We start from the raw sequence: 25,430 nt of genomic DNA, 5'->3' as shown, positions 1-25,430 counted from the left end.
GAAAGATTACAGTAATTTATAGACAAAGCTGGCTTTGTCCCAAACAATAGCCATGGTATACTATATACAAAGAATTATTACTTAGGCTCCCAGGGCTAGTTCAATGAATACAGAGTTGTTTCGTTCACAGGATTTGAGGATGATCTGGAAGTGCTCATTCCGAAGAGTTTAAGTGCTTTCAACAAGGAGTTTTCTTTTTTTGCGTCCCTGGTGATTTTCATGTGTTCAAATAGCTACGGGCGCCGTGCGTAATCACAACTGGTACAGACTGTAAGCAAAGTTTTGCAATTTGGTTTCCCGAGCAAACGCCAAACTCGTTTCTCCCCGGAAATCTGCTGTTTTTAACGTTAACAGTCTTTTGTCGCAGAAGCTGAGGGTACACTTCCCTTTCTTAAGACGAGCTGTACTTGTTGCTGGAGCGGAAATTGTCATACCCGTGATCATTGGCTCTGAACTTTAAGCAGGACTGCTTCTCATCCAGGGACAGCATATCTTTCGAATGGCACCAGCAACACAGACATGACTTGAAAGAGAGCAGAATCCCTTATTAGAAGGCTTGGTGCAACACTTCAATATAGAGAATGCCTACTACCTATTTCTGACCAAAAACTCAGAACTCTTTTTTGGGGTTGCAATTTATTTACCGTATTTTTCGCTCTATAAGACATACCAGACCACAAGACGCACCTAGTTTTTTGAGGTGGAAAACAAGAAAAAAAATATTCTGAATCTCAGAAGCCAGAACAGCAAGAGGGATCGCTGCGCAGTGAAAGCGCAATCCCTCTTGCTGTTCTGGCTTCTGGGATAGCTGCACAGCCTGCATTCGCTCCATAAGATGCACACACATTTCCCCTTACTTTTTAGGAGGGAAAAGGTGAGTCTTATAGAGCAAAAAATACGGTATGTTTACATTTCTATCCTAACTTTTCTCCAAGTTGCATGGTTCCCCCCTCCTCCATTTTATTGCATCCACCCAGTGAGGGAGAGTTAGGCTCAGGCCCAAGGTCACCAATAATAATAATTATTTATTATTTATACCCCACCCATCTGGCTGGGCTTCCCCAGCCACTCTGGGCGGCTTCCAACAAAATATTAAAATACTGTAATGCATCAAACATCAAAAGCTTCCCAAAACAGGGCTGCCTTCAGATGTCTTCTAAAAGTCTGGTAGTTGTTGTTCTTTTTGACATCTGGTGGGAGGGCGTTCCACAGGGCGGGCGCCACTACCAAGAAGGCCCTCTGCCTGGTTCCCTGTAAATTGACTTCTCGCAGTGAGGGAACCCCCAGAAGGCCCTCGGCGCTGGATCTCAGTGTCCGGGTAGAACGATGGGGGTGGAAACGCTCCTTCAGATATACTGGACTGAGGCCAAGTTGTGAGGACCTGACCTCAGATATCGCAGGTTCTCATCCAACACCCTTAACCACTACACCACTTCAGTCCATGGTCTCTCCAGTCCATGGTCTACCTCACTGGTCCTCAGAGTAGGAGGTGGACTTGCTGGAGAACTAGAACCAATTGCTTCTGTGGCTCTTCTTTCTCCCTGAATTTTCTTATCCCAGGTTTTGAAAATGTGTGCTCTCTATTGAGTTAGGAGTCCCCTCCTCCTAGGCTGTAAGTTGACAGTGCTAAGGAATCAATGGGACAACCACAGTTGTAGTCCTTAGGGATGCCCCTAGAGAGCAGCTGATTCATGTGGAAACTGTGCAAAGAAGGAACACTTATATTGTGAATTTGCACTAGACACCTTGATAATTTCGTTTGCCAGCGCCTTTAAGCAGAAACAAAACCTGTCCAGTTCATTATCCCAGACGCACCTCAAGGTCTCATCCCAGGTCTTGGGTTTGGATTTCTCTCTTAACCTGATGCTGCCTGGCTTCATTTCTAGAAAATCACATTTCAACAAAGACTTCTTACCTTAAAGCAGTTTTTGAATCTTTTGCTCACCCAATAGAGAGCAATTGGATTAATGCAGGAATTCAGGGATGCCATGTTCATAGCAATGTAGTTCCATATGAGCAAAAAGCTGCATGGAGGAAAAAGATATGAAAATAGTTGAAATTCTTTATTTAAAGATAGTTAAGCATCAGGATGTGTTCGGCAGTCTACTGCAATTAGGGAGCCCATGTGATATAGAGGTAAATAGTGCTGGACTAGGAACAGGGAGAAATAGGTTCAATTCCTCACTCACCCATGAAGCTAGGTGGGTGATCCTAGAACATTTCCCCCTGTAATTGTTTTGAAGGAATTCAAAATAAGGAATTTCCCATTTGTGAAAGCAGGCTGCTAATCACACTATCTTCTGAAAGCAGGGGGGAAACTGCTCTCGTCTTTCCAGAAGAAACTAGCTATTTTGCTCCAGTGTGCAATGGGAGCTTCTCTTAAAGAGTGAGCAAATAGTTCTACAGGTTGGGTGTGTCTTGTTGGGAATTTGGGGCTTTCATGCAGGAGACAACAGTTGGAGGACCGTTGGTTCCTCCCCACGACTGATTTAAGGTAGTCAGATTAGGAGAAAATTTCAGGTAGCACTGCTGGACTTCTTGGGGTTGTTTTGGTGGGGAAATCAAGATCATAAATAGGAGGTAGGTCACAAAGAAGGAAGTCTGGTAGGAAGGGTGAAAGACAGGAAAAAAGGATGAATTCATTTGGTGGTGAATAAACACAGTGGAAAGGAGGATATTGTCTTCCCATGCTTTCAGTCAGGACTACACTGCTTTCCTTGCCATCACTTTTTGGCCTGTGGAATTTCTCTCTGGCTCCACCCTAGACTGTGCTGCACACCTCAGTCACACTTCATCAGCGAAATATTCTGCATATTTTATTGTGAAAACAGCATGGAAGCTCTCAGAGGCTAAAGATCAAGCATACAGGGCGGCCCAAAATTAGGTAAACTGCTTTAGAATCCACTTTCTTTGTTCTTGACTCAGGTTCGCTGTCCTCATTCACAATATCAGTAAAGAAAAATAATCCTTTTATCTGACTCCACTATTTCCCCCCCTCCAACTGCCGCACTATTCTCTTCAACTGAAGTTTAACTGCTACTTTGTTGCATGCCAGTTATGCATACCCATATAATGTGATAAATTTCCACCCCCATCGTTCAACCCTGACACTGAGGTCCAGCGCCGAGGGTCTTCTGGCGGTTCCCTCCCTGTGAGAAGCAAGGTTACAGGGAACCAGGTAGAGAGCCTTCTTGGTAGTGGCACCTGCCCTGTGGAACGCCCTCCCATCAGATGTCAAAGAGAACAACAACTACCAGACTTTTAGAAGACATCTGAAGGCAGCCCTGTTTAGGGAAGTTTTTAATGACTGATGTTTTAATGTATTTTTAATCTTTTGTTGGAAGCCGCCCAGAGTGGCTGGGGAAGCCCAGCCAGATGGGCGGGGTATAAATAATTTATCACTAATTATTATTATTAGTATTTCATTGATTCAACTGTATACCTACTTTTGAGCCACCTGTATAAGGGCTGAATCTGAATAGTGTAGATGCAATACATATATAAAGGACCGCGGGTGGTGCTGTGGGTTAAACCACAGAGCCTAGGACTTGCCAATCAGAAGGTCAGCGGTATGAATCCCCGTGACGGCGTGAGATCCCGTTGCTCGGTCCCTGCTCCTGCCAACCTAGCACGTCAAAGTGCAAGTAGATATATAGGTACCGCTCCGGCAGGAAGGTAAGCGGCATTCCCGTGCGCTCCTCTGGTCCGCCAGAAGCGGCTTAGTGATGCTGGCCACATGACCCAGAAGCCGTACACCAGCTCCCTTGGCCAATAAAGCGAGATGAGTGCCGCAACCCCAGAGTCGATCACAACTGGACCTAATGGTCAGGGGTCCCTTTACCTTTAACACATATATAGGAACCACATAGGGGTTTTACAAACAGCCGTAATCATTTGTGATTAGTGGGCACTGGAAGAGACAGACTTGCACCCCAGGACAGGGGCGCCGACTTATAAAAAATATTGGGGGGGCCCATACCGACTTATAAAAAATATTGGGGGGGCCCAAGACCTCCAAACCGCTGCTGCTGGGGGAACGAAAGGGGCGACCTTAAGTGAACCTGTGAGTGCTCGCCCTTTCGGCAGCCGATTGGCTGCCGCCGTGGGCGGTGAATATTAATGATGTATCATTTTTGTGCTTCATGCTGTGGCCACAGACATGTGATCTGATGGTGAATTTGGGGTGACCCAATGCAAAAATCCTGAGAATCCCTGTGGATCCATGCTTTGTAACCACGTTTTTGCACCATTGCAGCCCCAGGCAACAGTGGGTGCGTGATTTTTGGGGGGCAGGCTGTAGCCATGGACATGCTATGTGATCTGTTGGTGAATTTGGGGTGACCCAATGCAAAGATCCTGAGGATTCATGTGGATCTATGCTTTTAAACCACATTTTAAGTGGGGAGGGAAGGAAAAACACAGAACAGACAAGGAGCACGAGAGGGGTGTGCAGAGAAGCAGCTGGCTAAGAATGCAGGAGAGGGGTATAACGGGAGGGAGGAAAGGAAGGCAAAAGTTTTCCCTCACCTACCCACCCAAGCCAGCCAGCTCGCTCGCTCTCTCTCTCTCTCTCTCTCTCTCTCTCTCTCTCTCTCTCTCTCTCCCTCCTGCATGTTTTCAGCAGCGACACTCTTGCTTTCCCCTCTCCTTGCTTGGAGGGGAGGGGCTTTCCCTGCTCTTTGTTCCGTTTGAGCAAACACAGCAAGGAAACAGAGGAGGGTGGGCAGTAAGACCCTGAGGCAGAATGCAGGAAAGCAGCCGCTTCCTCTTTTTGAGGGAAAAATACGGTAATAATTTTCTTAAATTATTGGGGGGGCTCTGCCCCCCCAAACGAATTTTTGAGGGGGCTCGGGCCCCCTCAGGCCCCATGGAGTCGGTGCCTATGCCCCAGGATGTTCACTGGCTGCCATATACGCTCCTCATAATGATCTTAGAAAGCCACTTGCTGTATAAATTGGTTGTGGATAAATGCCACCTTTGGGAGAGTAAAACAAAATGGCAGCACTATTTCAGCATTTCATCAGAGGAGCCCTACCTTAGAAGTTCGCATCTGTTTGGGTCACTCGCATCGTAAAGAGCAAACTTCAGTATCCTACCAAGGTGGAGAGGGAGCCAACACACAGCGAAGACGAGCACTAAGAAGAACACGGTTCTGGCCACTTCGCGTCTCTGAAAGCAAAGAAACACCCATTGAAAATGGGTCATACTTAATGAAGCTGAACATTTCAATTGGAACATGATCCCTGACCAATCTCTGCACTATGTTTCTCCTACACACACTGGCACACTTCTGGATTATGGCTATGAGAAAAACAAGGGCACTGAGCAAAATATTGCATGATACTTTAAAAGAAAAGTCTGCGCATTTTGCTTTTGGGGGTTTTTTGACCGTTGCTCTTTGATCTACTTTGAATTCTTCCAACAAACAAACCAGCAAAAGAACAGCAATTGCTACTTCCGAAACTTTTCACGTTGGTGACACGCTTTTTAGACATGCATCATTGCGTGGCACAGTAATTTAGCTTTACTAGAAAAGCGGAGGTTAAACTAGCCCCTTTCCAGCCCCAGGAGGAGCGCAGGTCACACCTACGCATTGCAGCCGACACACTAATGTGTTGCGCCACACGGTTTGGAAAGCTGTGATTTAGACAGACTTTCTGTAGTTTGAGGGCTCACCTACATAACCAAAATAGCACCAATGAAACGAGACACGCTGTTGTGGATACTCCCCAGCCAAAAAAATGCACACGGCTGAGTGTTAACACTTGGAGTCAATTTGATTCCCTCTCCCTCTTTCTTTTTCCTTTCTCCTCCTGTGATGAGGCTGCATTTCAATTGTTTTAATGTTGTATTTTAATCTTGTTTTTAAGTTGTATTCATTCAACTCGTTTTTATTATTGGTTGTAAGCAGCCCTGAGCCTGGCCTTGGCTGGGGAGGGTGGGGGATAAATAATAATAATAATAATAATAATAATAATAATAATAATAATAATAATTTATTGTCAAAAGTGGACACTTAAAGTAGTTTCTATGGCTCCAAATAGCCCCACACCAGTCTATTCAATAAATAAAAATAAAATAAATAAATAAATAGTGTGATGTGCGCTCTATGAAGTAGTTGCAGCAATGGCCCTCCCTCCCTCCATTTCATTTACAGTTGTACCTTGGAAGTCGAACGGAATCCGTTCCAGAAGTCCATTCGACTTCCAAAACATTTAGAAACCAAGGCGCGGCTTCTGATCGGCTGCAGGAAGCTCCTACAGCCAATCGGTAGCCCGTCGGATGTTTGGGTTCCAAAGAATGTTTGCAAACCAGAACACTCACTTCCAGGTTTGTGGCGTTCGGCAGCCAAAATGTCCAAGTACCAAGGTGTTCGAGATCCAAGGTACGTCTATACTTTCTGATGGGCTGCGAACACCCAGCCAGAGGCTGCACCTGTGTGGAAGCCACCTCTGCTCTTCCCTCTTCAATCCTCTCCTGGTTCTAGGAGACAGTGGTGGCATTTGGCCTTGACCTGACCTGCGTCTTCCTCCAACCCCTCCTGTGCTCCGTGCTTCAGCTCTGAAGCTTCCTTGCCTCTGACTCTTGCCTCCTGGCTGATACAGGTTCCCACAAATCACTGGACCCCTCTTCTGAGTCAAAGACTCCATCCTCCCTTCCTCGGGTGCCAATTTCTCAGCGCCCTGCCAGTCCCTGACGCATGCATGCCATTACTTGGTTGCATGCTATTCAGGAGCTCAGCTTTGCCAGCTCTAGAAATCGCCATTTTGCCTATGGAGTATATCGAGCAGAAGGCACGACTCTAAACAGCTCTGTGTGGTAGTGCGAGAGCCCCAGGAAATGCAAATGCCAAACCTCTAATCTAATTCAACCATCCAAGGCCCATATTGATTTGGCCTAGTCCAGTGGTGTCCAAACTTTTTTCAAAGAGGGCCAGATTTGATGAAGTGAAGGGCCGTGAGGGCCGACCAAAGTTCTTAACCTTTTTTTTAGGATTGAAATTGTTGAGGCTTTTTGTATAATGTTACCCCAACGTTGTTTTTGAGCTTTTTTAGGGTTGATGTTGTTGAGGTTTTTTAAAGGGTTTTTCTTTTTTAGGATTTTACCCCAGGAAATGAACTGCCACAGGGGCCAGAATTAAACCAACTGGTGGGCCAAATTAGGCCCCCGAAATGGACTTTGGACATGCCTGGCCTAGTCAGAGCCTCTATGCCTGAGGCTACCACATAGTCACATGAGCACCCATTAGCATGACTGTGAACCGACCTGAGACCTGTGGGTACAGGGTGGTATAAAAATTTAATAAATAACGATGATGACAAGGATTTGAACCCTCCACCAGACCTATGCACGTATAACCAACCTTCTTGTACACACCGCATATGTTTGTATTCATCAACCTTGGTGGGAAACCCACTTGCAGATCCCTTTTCTGCCCTTGTGGCTCCCCCTGATATAAGTAATCCATCTCTCTGGTTTGTAATAAATTGGTATATTCTTTTAGGCCAAGTTTTAACATGCTGCCTGTTTTTTACTACTTCTTGTCTTGGTATTAAGTATAATTTGCTCGGTGGTGTGCCACAACTGTGAACTCCACACCTCAAACATGTGTTCCTGTACAGAAGAAAACAATTTTTCTACTGACTAGGAACATGACTTTACAATATAAAAGGTAATGGGACCCCTGACCATTAGGTCCAGTCGTGGCCGACTCTGGGGTTGCGGTGCTCATCTCGCTTTACTGGCCGAGGGAGCCGGAGTACAGCTTCTGGGTCATGTGGCCAGCATCACTAAGCCGCTTCTGGCAAACCAGAGCAGCACACGGAAACGCCGTTTACCTTCCCGCCACAGTGGTCCCTATTTATCTACTTGCACTTTGACGCGCTTTCGAACTGCTAGGTTGCCAGGAGCAGGGACCAAGCAATGGGTGCTCACCCCGTCGCGGGGATTCGAACCGCCAACCTTCTGATCGGCAAGTCCTAGGTTCTGTGGTTTAACCCACAGCGCCACCTGCGTCCCCACTTTACAAAATATACAATGATAAAACCTTGTCACCGGGAGATTGGTAGCATGGACTAGGCAGGATCAAGTGAGAGGTGTTAACTATGGTTATTGGTATTCTGGTTTGGGGGGAGACCTCTCTATGCCTTCCTTGACCCCAAGAGGGTGTGGTATTTCATCTTCAAACTGTGGTTAGCTTAGAAATTGTGTGTCTTTTTCCCTTGTTTCCTGTGTATTCCAGGCGGCGTTCATCTAAATAATGGCAGGAGCAGAACAACAACCGCTTGTGCAACCGGACTCCCCACACCCCTCTCCTCCTGCCACACACCCCTTAAATTTAACCTGTGGGATTCTCCAGCCCCCCAAGAGAAGATTTGGGGATAGTGCAGTGTGTGTGCAGGGGGACGGGGAAATCCTACTGAAAGCCATTACACACATGGAATTATTTTGTTGAATACCACCCTCCACTTTTAAGGAGCAACCACTGGAAAGCTATCACTGTATGTAGCAAAGGTTATGGATACCCTGGGTACAACCTGGTGATTGATGCTATACTTTTAAAATGTCCCAGTGAAGATGCCAAAGCCATAGCTTCTCCTGTCCCATTTCCCCACACGGTCCACCATCTGCATCTTTACCGAAACCCTGGAAACAAAGCCTGTTGGCTCCTATCAACCTGCTTGTTATCATTCATCGAGGCAGATGAAGACTGCACTTTAGCCTGCTTGAGTGCTACAAAAAGCATCGAGAGAAAACTTTCCTGGGAAAGTTATTTTCATCAAAATAGGATGTACACAATGTCAGGGAGATAGGTCAGTGTGTCTGGCTGTTAACCAGAAGGTTGCTGGTTTGAGGCCACCCAGCGACGGCATAGAGATAAAAATTTTCTGGGAATGAAATTTTCATCAAAATAGGATGTACACAATGTCAGGGAGATAGGCCAGTGTGTCTGGCTGTTAACCAGAAGATTGCTGGTTCGAGGCCACCCAGTGACGGCATCTAGAGAAAAATTTCCCGGGGAATAAATTTTTGTCAAAATAGGATGTACACAATATCAGGGAGATAGGCCAGTGTGTCTGGCTGTTAACCAGAAGGTTGCTGGTTCGAGGCCACCCAGCGACGGCTGTAGGCAGGATTCTTGCATCGCAGGGGGGGTGGACTAGATGCCCCTTGGTGCCCCTTCCAACTCTACAATTATGATTCTGTATGATCTTTACCTGTTTTAAGTGGTCGTTTAAAGCAATCTGCATCCCACTCTTCTTCCTGAGCATCTCGCAGGTCATCAAAGTGTAGAAAAGGCCTGTGGTTGCCAACGGCAAGCAGAAATAAAAGCTGAAGAGCCACCAGTCTTTAGCGTCCTTGTAAAGCTAGGAGGAGGAGGGAATGAAAAAAATAAGTTTGCTTTATATTTTTTAATTATTTTTTTCTGCTTTACATTTTAGAATATTCATTTAAACAACCTTAAAATATCAGTGACTTCCCTTCTTCTCTTTCTATAGTTGATTTTGCATACCGTAAATCCCTGCATATTTTACATAAACCAAACCATCCAGTATTCCATTATTACACCCCATTAAAACTTATTTACACTGTTGAATTTATCTTAATGCTGCCATCGTTTTCAAGTGTACACAATTTCCCCCCATATATTCAACAAACATTGTCCAATCTTCCTTAAACGCCTGCTCTTCTTGTTTTCTTATTCTATATGTTAAATCTGCAAGCTGTACATATTCCATCAATTTAAGTTGCCATTACTTACAATAACTTAGCTTTATAATGGCAGTCAAGGACACATGCATGTCCACGATGTACAGAGTATCACACGCCAAACCTAACAGACTGGCATGTTCAGAGTACCTTCATTAAGAAATCGGCCCACTGGAGTCTCATAAGAATATGCCCTTGTGCAGCCTCGGAGTCCCACAGCAGGCAGGTTGGCCGGAAGAACTGGTGCCCAGGAGAAAAGCAGCACCCCACCTGACATGGGAGTCCTACTCCATCACCACTCGGAGGACCGCAAGTTCTCCATCCTTGCCGCACAGGTGAGGAAAAATGAAGGGACTCAATGCACTCACTTGCCCCATGCCTTCCTCTCTGCTCTGAGGGATGTGGGAGCCCCAACTGAACTATACTCACAAGGAAGGAGGAGCCAGTAACCTTCCTTCCTTGGCTAATCTCGCCTGCTTTTCTTGCCAACTGCGAGGGGAGATTAGCTGTGTGAGAGATAAACAATGGGGGGGGGAAAGGAGCTCTTTCTTCTCTAGAAGGGACGAATATGATTGGAAAGGAGACTGCACTGGCTGCCAAATCAGCTTCCGGGCCCAATTCAAAGTGCTGGTTTTGACCTATAAAGTCTTTAACGGCTCAGGACTGCAATACCTCAAGGACCATAGAAACCATCCCGGACTCTGTGTTCATCCTCTGAGGCCCTTCTTCGTGTGCCTCCTCCATGTGAGATCCAGAGGGTGGCAATACAAGAACAGGGCCCTTTTTGTAGTGGTTTCTCGCTTGTGGAATGCTCTCTCCAGGGAGGTTCGCCTGGTGCCTTCACTTTTAGGCAAAAATGTTGCTCTTCACCCAGGCCTTTGGCTGACTAACATCCCACAGCCTTTTAAATGTGTCTGTAGGAAGGTTTGGTTCCTGTTTGTTTTTAATTATTTACTGTGTTTTATCTTGTATTTTATTCTGTGAACTGCTCTGAGATCTTTTGATGAAGGGGGGTATGTAAATTTAATAATAAAATAAAAAGGTCAAGGTTAGTTAGTGAGCACTTGACACTCATACCAGCTGGGTCCACGTATCAAGGGGACCAGACTAAGGCTGGATCTAGACGCATCAAAGAAGCGTTTCGGTTAAGCGCATTGTAAACTCATACAGGGAAATCCGGTTGGGAAAGATGAGACTCCACAGTGCCACCTGGTGTCACAGTGTTATATCACATATACAATGCATATACAACGCTTTTTCTTTACCAATCTAGCTGAGTCCTAAGTGTTATATAGCTCTTCCTGACAACTGAGAGGGAAAATAACTTGTAAAACACACAGTGGATTGTAATCAATGAACTTTTACTCAAGAGTAGGCCTGCTGAAATTAATGTCCATGACTAAGACCCATTCACTTCCATGGGCCTAGTCTGAATGAAGGTTAGTTGAATGTAACCCTGTTAAGTCAAGCCACAGGGGTTTTTTTGTGACTTGTGTTTATCGTTGCTCTTTGTCTGCAAGTACACAGACAGGCACATCATTTGTACCCTCCTCAGATGTGTATTTCTGAGACAGGCAGGGTATGACTTTATTAAATAAACACATCTCTTAACGCGGAAGCAGCTGGCTCACGAGAGAACACCGTACCTGCATGAAAGAAGTTTCTTGGCGGGGATTAAGTAGACACACTTTAAGTTTCTGGCCGTGGTATGGGAGGGTAATCAAATCAAAGCCTAAAGCCTCGGGGACAGCTAAAACAAGAGACACGGCCCAGATCAGGACGATTTCGACCGCTGTCCACATTGGGACTCCAATTCCCTTGATACGGCTCCATGAAGCGACTGCCCGATACCTAAATGGAAGAAAGAGGTGATGATTAGATCAGATCAAACACTATGCTGGGACTAAAAGCCCATCCCCTCCTCACTCCTGCTGATGTGAACTTAAGCGTAAGTGGTGACTATTTAGGCCCTATTTCTGTCCCAATACAGCACTGCAGAAGCATGACATGTTCGGAAGTGAGCAATAACAGCAGCTCCTGCCTCCATCTGAATCTGGTCAGCAGATAGCTCACGAGGAGACCTTCTCCAGAGTCGGAAGAGGATATCTTCCATTGAAATATACTCGGAGTCGAGTGTGGATTTCATGCTCTTTATTCAGCTCATAGTAGCGAGGAATGAAAGTTCCCCAAGATATCTGCTTTATATACATTATTTACACAATGGGCTGCACGTGATTGGCTAATTCTGGGATTCTCCTGTAGGCCAATCAGGTTGCGGATTCACTTCCACCTGGAGCTGGACTGGGTGGCTCCTGCGGACCAATCAGACTGCTGCATTCTGGACCCTATTGTTCCATGACCAATCAGACTGCTGCATTGTGAATCCTATTGTTCTAGAACCAATCAGACTGCTGCCTTTTGGATCCTATTCAACTCAGTACATAACAGCCGTGGTTCCTGGCACATGCCCTACCGGGGGGGGGGGCAATTGGATTTTTAAGGGGGGCAATTCGACAATGAGTTATTAACAGTGAATGGCCTTTTAGGCTTCCTCCACGTGAATAGGAGTTCACTTTTGGAATAAGAAGAATTATATGTCATGGGCATCAGGATTTTAGAGATGCTTAGGTGGTGCATGGCCCAAAAAAGGTTGGGAACCACTGCTCTACGGGCTCCAGAGAGGTTCTTCTTGCAAGCCAGAGGGGCAAGTGGGGCTTTGCTGAGGCTTTTCAGCCTCCCAGCTAACAGCTGGCATGCAGGAAAGCCATGCCTCAGCTGAGCAAGCGCCTACACTACTTCAGCTCATAGAGAGGCGGTGGTGGGGTGGGTGTGTGTAGTTTTGTTAAGCTGCTCAGCTGCAGTGAGGTAGCTTCTCTGCACCTCAGCGGAGCAACCTCAATAGGCCTCTGGCTGGCGAGGAGTCACTCCCCACCCCACAAGCCTGAAGAGGTCCTCTTTGGGCTCTGTGGTGGGTCTTCTGGGGGAGGTACGTTCCAGCACACTTTTATCTAGAAAAAAAATATTGCCCATACCCATCTGTTCCTTTAAGTATCTCTTCTCTAACATGCAACAGAATTAATTTTTTCCTGGATCTACTATTTAAAAAGGGACGTGGGTGGTGCTGTGGGTTAAACAACAGAGCCTAGGACTTGCCGATCAGAAGGTCGGTGGTTTGAATCCCCGTGACGGAGTGAGCTCCCATTGCTCGGTCCCTGCTCCTGCCAACCTAGCAGTTCAAAAGCACGTCAAAGTGCAAGTAGATAAATAGGTACCGTTCCGGCGGGAAGGTAAACGGCGCTTCCGTGTGCTGCTCTGGTTCGCCAGAAGTGGCTTAGTCATGCTGGCCACATGACCCGGAAGCTGTACGCCGGCTCCCTCGGCCAATAAAGCGAGATGAGCCGAGTCGGTCATGACTGGACCTAATGGTCAGGGGTCCCTTTACCTTTACCTTACTATTTAAATTTATACCAAATGTGCACACTGGGTAAAAATAGAATGAAGATCTTATTTCTTACCTATCAATACTGAGAGCACATAAACTTAACACGGTGATGCCCAACGATGTCTTTTGAATGAAGGGGACCAGTTTACACACGGCAGCCCCAAAAGGCCAGTTTTCCGCATGGAGCTGCGAAGAGTGAACAAACAGCTAAGGGTTAACAATTCTATATCAATCACAATTTGTGCCTCTATGCAGCTATATCTGCAACCCCCCACCAGCGATTTAGAACCTTAAGAGTAGAACATATGTTAAGAGAATCAAATGGAAATATGTCCTTACAGCGAATACTCAACTATTACTATAGTCAGGTAGCAGGTATAAGGCTGCAGCCTAAGCTAAACTCTGGCACCTGGAAACCAGACCAAATAATAAAGCTGCTAGAACATGCTCAGGAAAATTGAAATGAAACGCACGGATCGGGCCTAATCCAGGAAAAATGAATAAAGTAATGAATAAAGTCTGGCTTGTATAACTTCAATTCGCCAGAGATATATGTGTGGTGAAAAAGTGGGAACTGATCCTTTTTGAAAGACATGTATCAAATCTAAAAGTTTCATTTTTGTAGTAAGTTAAGTTGTTGATGCAATCCTATTGCATTATTTTTTCCACCATACATACGAGGTCCTTATCTGACTGAGTAAACATGTACAGTGGTACCTCAGGTTACATACGCTTCAGGTTACAGACTCTGCTAACCCAGAAATAGTACCTTGGGTTAAGAACTTTGCTTCAGGATGAGAACAGAAATCGTGTTCTGGCGGTGCAGTGGCAGCAGGAGGCCCCATTAGCTAAAGTGGTGCTTCAGGTTAAGAACTGTTTCAGGTTAAGAACGGACCTCCGGAACGAATTAAGTACTTAACCCGAGGTACCACTGTACTGCCCTATTCCACTGCTTTTTAATGTAACTTAACAATGATTAACCAATCCTATGTTTGGTTCATTCCAATCATGTATGCCTGGCCTAAGCAAGGGAAGCAATATTAAAAAGGACTATTTTATTAACCGGAAGTAATAGCTAGCAACAACCATTAGGACGATACTCTGTGCTTCAGACACTGAACCTCATCAATAGGAAAATAAAATGTATGTATGCATGTTACTCTGAACACCCAGGATACAAAAGTGTTGGATGAATGAATGAATGGCTAGATAGACAGACAGGTAAGGGCTGCCAACCAACTGGCATTATTAAATTGATTAATAACCTACCCATTAGGTTAAAAAAAATTCATGAAACCAAAATGCCAATATAAATGCCTTTTTGAGATGTTGATGCAAACGTGAGACACCTTAAAAGTTATTAAACAAAGACTACCACTCATTGTTGGGCGGAAAGGCTGGCTTTGATATTTTGATTTCCACGTCGTAATTCATGTCAGGCTCATGCCAGGACCAAAATTTCAAAAATGCAACAAGCGCTTTAAAGCTCAGCTCCCTTATTAAAACTGGCCCTCACTGCTTAATGACTTCATTAAAACTTTAGTTGATTAATGCACTGATTAAGTCAAATAAAGCTTGCAGCCTGGATTTAAAAGGGAAAAAAAATGTAGATGAATGCATATTTAATCTGATGAGAAGAGGCGATGGAGGTATTCAAAAGCAAGAATTTGTTTCATGCAGTAGGGCGCAGGAAAAACTGAAGCGGTAAGACAAATACTGTATCGTCTGATTTGAAGGCAAGATATGATCCTCCCACCCACATAGCATAACTAGGAACTGAATCAGTCCACAGAAAGAGGACTATGGCTTTATCTGCCTGGGTGATAAGATAGAGACATGATTCATGAATGCTCTGGAGCGCAGAGGGGTTTGCAGATCCTCCAGACTCAATTTCATGGTTGGAGTGAGCCAAGCAAGTTAAACAAGTTAAGAGATTTGTCCATATTTATTTCGTTGCCATGACTTTAAAACAGAAATCACAACTTTTAGGACTCAGCTTGTGGATACTGTCACAGATACTCCCCAAAGCGTACTAACAACCTGGATTTCTCAAATTGTTGAGGAGAGAGCAGGGTGTGGGCAGCAACAGCAACTAGAACCAGTTGACCATTACAGTGGTACCTCAGGTTACAGACGCTTCAGGTTACATACGCTTCAGGTTACAGTCTCCGCTAACCCAGAAATAGTGCTTCAGGTTAAGAACTTTGCTTCAGGATGAGAACAGAAATTGTGCTTCGGCGGTGTGGCAGCAGCAGGAGGCCCCATTAGCTAAAGTGGTGCTTCAGGTTAAGAGCGGTACCTCGGGTTAAGTACGGACCTCTGGAACGAATTAAGTACTTAACCCGAGGTACCACTGTACAGGCTGGAAGAGCAAAATGGATGGCTCTTCACAGTTTATCATCTTGGCATTTCCTGGCAAGATAATATCAGCAGTATGGAATGTGCAGACCTACCAAGTGCCTTGGTTTTTCCCCAAAGAGAGATGGCTGCAGTGATTTGGGTATGTATACAAACTGCAAGAGGGATTTACTCTCGATATGGTGATATCGTCAACGCCAATAATCCTAGAGGTCACTCAGTATTTTGATGGAAGGCTCCCTTTTCAACAGACCTGCAGCTTCTCTTATATTGCTCCCAGGAATGTAAAAAAAATATTCTGGCTATGTATTCTTAAGGAAATTAGCCCTGAGTGCTCACTGGAAGGACAGATCGTGAAGGCTGAGGGTCCAATACTTTGGCCACCTCATGAGAAGAGAAGACTCCCTGGAAAAGACCCTGATGTTGGGAAAGATGGAGGGCACAAGGAGAAGTGGACGACAGAGGACGAGATGGTTGGACAGTGTCCTCGAAGCTACAAACATGAGTCAGACCAAACTGCAGGAGGCAGTGGAAGACAGGAGTGCCTGGTGTGCTCTGGTCCATGGGGTCATGAAGAGTCGGACACGACTAAACAGTAATGCTTTCAATCATGTCTAAAAATGTTATAGCCATGTGGTTGAACTTTATCGCACGCTTACATGATAGCCTTGGGAAAGCCTATTTTGTGCACTCTTTACAAGAATGCAAGGGAGTTCAAGCGCATGGCTATACAATGGTACCTCGGGTTACATACGCTTCAGGTTACAGACACTTCAGGTTACAGACTCTTTTAACCCAGAAGTAGTGCTTCAGGTTAAGAGCTTTGCTTCAGGATGAGAACAGAAATCGTGCTCCGGCGGCGCGGCAGCAGCAGGAGGCCCCATTAGCTAAAGTGGTGCTTCAGGTTAAGAACAGTTTGAGGTTAAGAATGGACCTCTGGAACGAATTAAGGTACCACTGTAATGTTTTATACATGTCTAGGAGTGACATGGGAACAATCGTACAGAAGGCTACAGCCACGTTGCCCAAGTATATATGTAAAGGCAGCCAGACACATTTCCAAATGTAATTTGGATGCCAGCCAAAACCTTCTCATTTAATCTACAAATGTGACACCTTGCAGTGGGTCTGGCTCATCCTGTTTGGCACCCTTCATCCGCCCCAAGAAATGTAACCACATGACTCCAAGCCATCCTGGGAGCTTACAAGTCCATCATCTCATGAAGACAGATGGTTGATAACAGGTACTTAGATCTAGCTCTTGCAGCATGGGAGCTGTCGCTGCAAAACTCGGAATACTATGATTTATGCAAATGAAATCCAGAGAAGAAGAAGAAATTACATAACCAATTACATAACGCAACCACTTTACTAAGATTCTCGGCTACTGCAAGAATCAAACCAGTTAGCCTAGAATTGTTTCATAGAACTTGTCCTGGAGAAAAAAAAAATCTAATTATTCACAGTCACATTTGCTGGGAACAACTGCACCTTCCTAGGAAAAACTGCCTTACACTATAATCTGAAATGCATGGCAACTGTTTGGTCATGTTAAAATCAACGTTAGAGAGGCATGAAGGAAATTATTTCAAGCCCAAGAAAGATGTTAAATTATTTTTGTATGCCACAACGGCTGCCCAAATATTACTTGCTAAAAATTGGAAAACACAAGAATTACCAACAGTGGAAGATTGGCAGATGAAGGTGATGGGCTTTTTGGAGGTAGCTGATCTGACTGGAAGAATCCGCGACCAGAAAGGAGTTTCAAGAGGACTGGAGGAAATTTAAGGACTATTTGAATCAATACTGTAATATAAAAAATTTGAAATTACTTGAAAGAAACAAATAGGCCTAGGGTTAAACGAAGTTATAATTAAATAAATGGAATTTAGAATATTAAGAAATGTGAATAAGATGGACTATAATTGGAAATTGTTTTAGTTCAATAAAGATATTGGAAAGCTGTTACTTTCAACTACAAGGAAACTCAGAAGGGAGGGACTAGAGGAAGTCAACCAAGATGTTTAAAAGGTTGGATGTGTAAAGAATTAAGTTAGTTGTTATTGTTTATCTGTTTATTGTTCCTTTTTTTCTCTCGTTCACTAATGTATTTTTCTTTTCTTTTTTCTGTTTTTGTGTGTTATTCTGCTTTGTGGTTTATGTTATTATTGTGGAAAATCTAATAATTTTTTATTTTTTAAAAAAAGAAAATTATTTCAAGCTGGAAAAGGGGCCAGGCACTGAAACTTGGCAAATCTTAGAGAGGATAGGATTGGCAGCAGTGAAACAGAGGAAAGGACGAGGCTAACGCAGTGTTAGAAATACTGTGCTGAAGATACAGAACTTGGGAAGACGAAGGAAGGGTTTTGATGGACACAGAGAAGTGGGAAGCTGCTAAAAGGCAAAGGGCAAAAGCATGGAGACAGGAGTGGGAGAAGGAGACAGAAGGGGATGATAAAGGATAAGCTTGTGTGGAGTGATATGCAGATAAGGGATACAGAAAGATTTAAGAGCACTGGATAATAACCATGAAGCCACTGCAAACAAGCATAGCTTCACACTTTATGTAGCTGCAAACACATGATTTCCAACCTAACAGGGAGCCATAAGAAATCCAGCCTGGAATAAACTTCCATTCCTGATAGATGTGCTTTGAAAAACATAGGCTTCACACACGCTAACTATCCTGTTTGAATTCATTTTGTGTGTTTACCTTTCAAAGCTGTGAAGTGGTCATTTAAAGAGATATTGCTGAGGTTTGATGTATATCATGAATAAAAGGTTGAAATTAGCAAATCGGTTCAGAACTGGTCAGAGAGGGTAACAGGAATGGTCTGCACACACTGCAATACTCTACCATATTCTGAAATAGGGATGTCCAGAAGTTCTTATAATGAGTACAGTGGAACCTCGGGTTAAGTACTTAATTCGTTCTGGAGGTCCGTTCTTAACCTGAAACTGTTCTTAACCTGAAGCACCACTTTAGCTAATGAGGCCTCCCGCTGCTGTCGTGCCGCCGTAGCACAATTTTTGTTCTCATCCTGAAGCAAAGTTCTTAGCCCAAGGTACTATTTCTGGGTTAGTGGAGTCTGTAACCTGAAGCATATGTAACCTGAAGCGTCTGTAACCAGAGGTACCACTGTAAAAAGAAAGGTGTGTGTGTGAATCTATTCCGAGTCTCCCCAAGATAACTGATTAAATTAATACAGAGGTCTCAGCTGAAAGAACTTATGATAATCTCAGATGCGGATCGGTATGTGAATGAAGACTGGAGGGCAACATCAAAAAGAAGCAGACTCATAAAAACTCACGGAACTTCAATTAGCTTTCGCCAATAGAAGGGATTATGGGAGTTGTAGTCTAACAGCCCCTAAAGGGTCACTGGTTCCCCATTCCTATTGTATGCTGCAGAAGAGGGGATGTAAACCTCAGGGGCCCCCCTCTATCCACCCTGGGATTATTCCCAGTCTCTGCTCCTTCTCCAAGGCCCTCTCATTGGCTCTGCCCTGCCTGAGTTAAGTAATGGCCATCCAACTTCTGCTTAAAAACCTCCAATGAAGGAGAGTCCACCACCTTCCAAGGAAGTCCATTCCAATGTCTAGCAGCTTACACCATCAGAAAGTTCTTCAAGATGTTCAGCCGGAATCTCCTTTCTTGTAATGTTTGTTCCGTCTGTCCACTTCTGCCTCTGTCTCTCCCTGCCCAACACTAATATGTGGCCCTTGGGAAATTGTCTATAAGGGAACCCCTGGGCTTAAATAATAATAATAATAATAAGAAGAAGAAGAAGAAGAAGAAGAAGAAGAAGAATTCCCATCTCCTCTGTAGAAATATGTTAAAAATTATCACCACTTTGCAGTAATGCAGGAAATGGGTTTACCGGTAAGTTACAGCGTGGTAGAAATGGTAATCTGTATTTGATCTCTGCTCCTCTAAAACATCATCCAGGGGAAACAAAAGCATTTTGTGGCACTTTCCTCCAATTCTGCCAACGTCTGACTATACATTTACTTACTGTACTAAAAAAATACTGTACTAAAAAAATACTCCTACATTTCGGCTCTTGAACGATGGAAACCTGGAAGTGAGTGTTCTGACCGAACGTCCAATGGCGCTTCCACGGCTTCTGATTGGCTGCAGGAGCTTCCTACAGCCAATCAGAAGCCATGCTTTGGCTTCCGAACGTTCTGGAAGTTGTAACAGACTTCCAGAATGGGTACGACTGTAAAAACGTTGCACTGAATGGAATGTGGAGCACCCTAGTTGGTGTAAAGTGTTGCTGACACCCCAGAAGTCAAAGGATGCGAGGTTATTTGAGACGGATGCTGCGGCAGCAGATGGCCTGCACTAGCAGGGGGTTGCACTAGATGATCCTTGAGGTCCCTTTCAACCCAACACTGTTCTATGAGAAGTTCTTTCTCGCTCTCTCCACGTGGCAGGTCCCCCTCTCCTTAGTCACTGCCCTAGAAAAGTGCATGAACGAATGATGACGCTGCTTTTCTGAGAGCTCTGAATGAGCTTTGCAGCGATGGAAGCCAAGGGGGGTGGAATTCCTGAGCAAAGCAATTCTGAGCTCTTGCTGCTTTTGTACAGGAAATTCAACATGCGGAGTCAAACAGATCTGCATATATCTGTGACAATGGGAGCGTTTGTTTTTATTTGACAAACAACACTAAGCATCAGCTAGCAAGCGAAACGAACTTGATTTCTGGGAATTCAACAACTGCAAAAGAAACTACAAGGGCAACTACTGAAATAGTTTCAGGATTGGTTTAGGAAATAGGATGCTGTTGTACAGGAAGCTCCCATTAGCCGGTTGAGGCTTTTTTGGGTGTGCATTAAACCTAAAATGTGGGAAGGGCTGGGAGCAGGAATGAAACTGGCAAGCTTTGAATTGTGGCTGGGATGGTCACTGTGGTCAGCGACACTTCCTTTGCAGACATACTGAGGATCTGTTCTATCCCAGCAAGACATGAGTCAACCAAACTGTCCAATGCCATCAGCTGAGAATGGGACAGACTTCAGAAGGAAATGGCCAAAAAGTTGTCGGTCAAGGAATGTGATTAGTATCATGGTGGCTCAGTTGATTCCAAATTTTATTGGGCAACGATGGGCCAGGCCAATGGTCAGTGCATCAGCGTCATATATCCTACCATCAGCCAAACGGAACCTCAATAGGACATCATAAAAAGATTGATAAAATGCAGCTTCCACAAGATTGCCCAAATGTAGCTCTCTCCCTTGTCAAACTTGTCAAAATTGTGGAGGCCATAACTGACTCGAGCGAGTGAGCTAAGCCACATGCCTCAAGGCTTGCTGCCTCTCCCCAAGACCCCAGCCGGGGACCCTAGCATGAAGCCGACCCCTGCCCAATTATTCATATTCAAATATCTTCAAATGCTTGGCATTAACAAGCGCAGTCCAGTCTCAGCAGATCACCTTCCTTGTGTGGGGTATCAGATAAGGCTGTGTACATCTCTAACAGTGTAATCCTAACCATATCTACTCAGAAGTAAGTTTAACAGAATGCAATGGGGCTTACTCTAGAGTAAATGGGATTAGGACTGTCATCAGGGGAATTTGAGTTTTTTAGACAATATTCAGTGATATTTCCATCTTTCATGAATTTGTCTACTTTTTTAAATTTAAGGCTCTTAAATTTGCCCTGTAATAAATCCTCAATATGAATATTCATGTTATTCAGTATCACAGCAGAAAGATGCTCAGTTCTGTTTTGCATAGTGTGAAATACAGTACAATGTGAATGAAATCCAACCAGAGTTAAGCACTCTTTAAGACCCAGTGATTACAAAGAGTTATACACTCATCTATCTCCCGGCTGAGTTTCTCATAGCAAAGTCAAAGGGGGCGTAAAAAGTGAATGTTTCTGCACACCTCATGAAGCGCACCCCATTTCTCATGACAATCCATAGCAGCGCCCATTTACTCAGAGGTAAGCCCCACTGAGTTTAATGGGACTTACACCAAAGAAAGTGCACAGGATTGCAGCCCAAGACAAGCAGTTTGACAAAACTCAGAAACCAGGTTTCAACAGAAGGGTTCAGACCTAGAACCGCTGAAGAGATGATAACGTAGATAATGCCTCTGACCATGTGCAGAGTTCCTTTCTTTCACTACTAAGTGCTGTCAACCCCAACATATCTGTTATTAGACAAAAGAGTTTCCAGGGCAGAGTGTATAACCTTTTGAGTGCTCTTGAGTAGCACCTCTCACCGAAAAAACACTTTTTTCTACTCATTTTTGTTTTTTTAAAATTAATACTGTTTTTATTTATTTTCATGGCACAGAAGATAAATTTTGACAAATCAGTTGTTCGAAAACCCCCACAAATGGCTGTTTACTCATTTTAATTTTGAGCAACTTGCAACCCTTAGCAGCCATGTAGTTTCTTTTTAGAGCTTAAACATTTTACGACCGAGACTGTTTAGAAGACTTAGGCTGCAATTCTGGGATGTAAGCCTCAGTGAATACGGTGGAACTTTCTTCAGAATAAGCATGTACAGGACTGCACTGTTAATTCTACTTAGACCGCTCCTCTGTTTTAATGGATGCAAGGATCCTGTGCGTACACTCCACAATTCTCCTTCTGAGAAGCTCTGCCCTTTCAACGGCAAACGTGTGGGTCGGCCACCATTAATGAGCAAGGCCTGTGATGTACTCTGCACATGCTCAGAGGCCACCCCTTTGTTACCACCCGAGTCCCTCAAACTTAGATTATAGAGCGATTTCAAATTAAAGCCCAGCATCCTCAAAAGGAATAGACAACTTTTTGATGATTGCTAATTTCTGGTAGCGCTCTTTTTAATGTCTTTTGCATAAATGAAGCTACATACAGAGAGAGGGGTGATGGTTAGAAGAGAGACGCCTGTGTGGGAGACAGGCAAGACTGTGCTTTTCTGAGGATGTGAGGCTAAGAGGAAAAACGTCCCTGGTTGGGCAGACTCACATCTTTGTATTGAAGATTAGAGTATAAATAGAATAGAGGGAGAGGGAGATAGATCTATGGTCTTTTCCCTCTCTTTTTTCTTTTCTCTCCAGTAGCACCTTAGAGAAGTGTGCATGCACACGAAAGCTCATACCAATAACAAACATAGTTGGTCTCTAAGGTGCTACTGGAACGATTTTTTTCCTTTTTTCCTTTGCTTTCTTCTTCTTTCTATTTCTATCTTTTTCTGACTTCATTTGTTCTAGACAGTGCTTTTTTCTGGGGGCATGCAGGGGTACACATACCCCTAAACATTTTGTGAAACTTTGTACTTTTGACCATTTACTGTACAGTGGTACCTTGGGTCAAGTACTTAATTCGTTCTGGAGGTCCGTTCTTAACCTGAAACTGTTCTTAACCTGAAGCACCACTTTAGCTAATGGGGCCTCCTGCTGCTGCCGCACTGCCAAAGCATGATTTCTGTTCTCAACCTGAAGCAAAGTTCTGAACCTGAAGCACTATTTCTGGGTTAGCGGAGTCTGTAACCTGAAGCATATGTAACCAGAAGTGTATATAACCCGAGGTACTACTGTATTTATTTTTCCCAATTTGAACTATAAAATGGTGGTTTTCTTGAGTCAAAATGAGAGTACCCCTAAACATTTTTCAGGGGGGGAAAGCACTGGTTCTAGATATAATTCTATTGTCTCCTTAAAACTTTAATAAAAATTTCGGGGGGCGGGGGGAGAGAGAAAGGAAACAAGAAGTCGTCGCCCGAGTCCCCCTGCTTAGGTCTGCGCTTTGCTGTTCCCACGCCACCAACCGCGCGCCTTGCTGTCTGCCGCCGCTTACCTTGTACAAATTGATGGGGATGTCGATGATGATGAGCAGCAGGTCTCCTAGCGCCAGGCTGGCGATGAGGATGTTGGGGCCGTTCCTCATGCATTTGTTCTTGTAGATGATCCGCAGCAGCGTGGAGTTGCCGATGATGCCCAGCACGAAGACGGCGCAAGCCACCACCGTGTTGACATACTTGAAGGCCTCGGCGATGTCCGTCTTCCTGGCGCACGGCGGGTACGACCCTCGGTCACCCTTCCCGGGCGCCAGCGCCTTGGAGAGGTTGGAGCTACCGGTGTCTTCTTCCTCCAGCTGCTCTCCGGCGGCGATCGGGGCGACGCTGCTCTTCCCAGCGCCAGCGGCGGGGCTGCTGCGCCCGGCCTCCCCCTCGAGGCGCGCCGGAGAGGCGCTGCTGGGCTCCAGCGCTGCGCCGTAGCGGAGCAAGAAGAGCGCCAGGACCCACAGCTCCCAGGCGCTGCGCCTACCCATGACGGCTGCCGGAGGAGACTGGTGCGCACGCCGCCGCCTTGGGTCTAAAACGACCGGAGAGAGAGAGAGAGAAAGCCTCCGGATACGGGATCAGCAAGCCCGCCAGGTGGCAGCGCCCGCCGGATCCCCGTCGCGGCCAATCCCAGGCAGCCCCAAACACGTGCGCCCACCCTGAGCGCACCAGGCGGCCAAGCAGCCCGGCCATCTGCTGAGCGCAGGGCTGTGCGCCGTCGGGAAACCCAGGGAGAAGTGGGAGGGGAAAAGGAGAAGAGGAAAACACACACACACACACACACACACAAACGCCCCCGAGCCAAGCAAGCGTGATTTGCGGGGCAAAAACCCTGCCAAGCCTCTTTATCTTTACGCTCCGCTTTGATCTTTTCCCGGGCGCACAGCCAGGTTAGGTGCAAAAGAAAACAGCGAGCTGCGTAAAAGCGAGGGTCTCTGCTGTTCCCATTGAACTAATCTCTCCAATTTTAATATCAAGGGGGGGGGATTCTAAACTCAAGGGTGAACCACGACGTCATGGGCATAGCCAGGATTTATGTTGGACACCCACCTGCCATCATCCTCTGCCTGGCTCTGGCTAGCAGATTCAGAATGAAATGTCTTAACAAGAGTTGTTTAAAATTACTTTATTTTGCCCCCCCCCCCCAATGCTCAGAAACATCTATCAAAATATTTCTACAATTTCTACTTTTAGTTAAGTATTTTTATTTATTTAATTGAATGACCGCCGGCTATACCCATACACGATGGGCACAGTTTCTGGGGCATCTCTGCCAACAATATTTGTTAAAGGGAAATATCACAAGCCACCCAAACATAATATTTTGGTTAAGGTATAGGTAGTGGGTTGATTCACAGCACGTGATCCTATTAAAATGCCTATTCCGAAGTAAGTCCCACTGAGCTCAACAGGACTCATTCCTTGGCAAATGTGCAGATAGGATTGCGGCCCACTCAGGGAAAACAGTGTGTGATGGGTTATTTGTTAACATATGTCCACTCAGGAGTGACTTGCATTTAAATTCCTCCACTTTTCCCATCACATAGTCACATCCCCATACCTGTTAAGGTATATTGATTGCATGTGGGTATCTCTAACTGCTGCTCTTTCTTGGGCAAATTTATGAGACACTCAAGATGGTTCACAAAAAGGATCCCATAAACAAATCAGTAAAATTATGAAGACCCAAAGTAAAAATAAATCAGAACTGTTTTTACTATGGGGCAAGACCCTTGACTGCACTATTTAAAACATGTTTACGGGGACGTTCCTGAATTACTTCACCTTGACTTGAAACACATTATGCAGAATCAAATCAAGTCCTATTTCATTCGGCGAAATAAATTCCAAGTAAGATTTCATTGAAATCAAAGGGACTTCTTAAAAAGCACACGTTTTTAATAAGAATCAATTAAAAAGAGACATCCTCTGGTTATCTGGTTATCTAGTAAAAGCTTGTGTTCATTCTAAACTGACTTGAAATAGATCTTTACCTTGTAAATTGTCCAAGTAGAAGAGTCCTTGATTTAGTTCCAACTGCTGGTAGAAACCCCTTTCTTGCTTGAGATAGTTTGTCTGCCCACTGCTTGTCTGGTGTCTACAGTGTACAGGGTTTTTGATATGGAGCATTCTGA

At 44.9% G+C, this 25,430-nt stretch overlaps 1 protein-coding gene across 1 annotated transcript; it reads right to left on the bottom strand.

The window, feature by feature from the left end:
* Positions 1-25,430, bottom strand: EDNRB (endothelin receptor type B). Its single transcript, XM_081908224.1, has 8 exons — positions 25,290-25,430; positions 23,310-23,827; positions 13,227-13,339; positions 11,358-11,562; positions 9,219-9,368; positions 5,036-5,169; positions 1,916-2,024; positions 1-523 (listed from the first exon to the last, which is right to left on the bottom strand). Exons 1-8 carry the CDS (start codon positions 25,423-25,425, stop codon positions 392-394), a joined length of 1,497 nt encoding a protein of 498 aa, XP_081764350.1. The 5' UTR covers positions 25,426-25,430; the 3' UTR covers positions 1-391.

This window comes from Podarcis melisellensis (genome assembly GCF_964234715.1).
Source record: "Podarcis melisellensis genome assembly, chromosome: 4".
NCBI classification, from domain to species: domain Eukaryota; kingdom Metazoa; phylum Chordata; class Lepidosauria; order Squamata; family Lacertidae; genus Podarcis; species Podarcis melisellensis.
The sequence above is the reverse complement of the archived record's forward strand: the minus strand, read 5'-3'. Positions and strand labels throughout refer to the sequence as shown.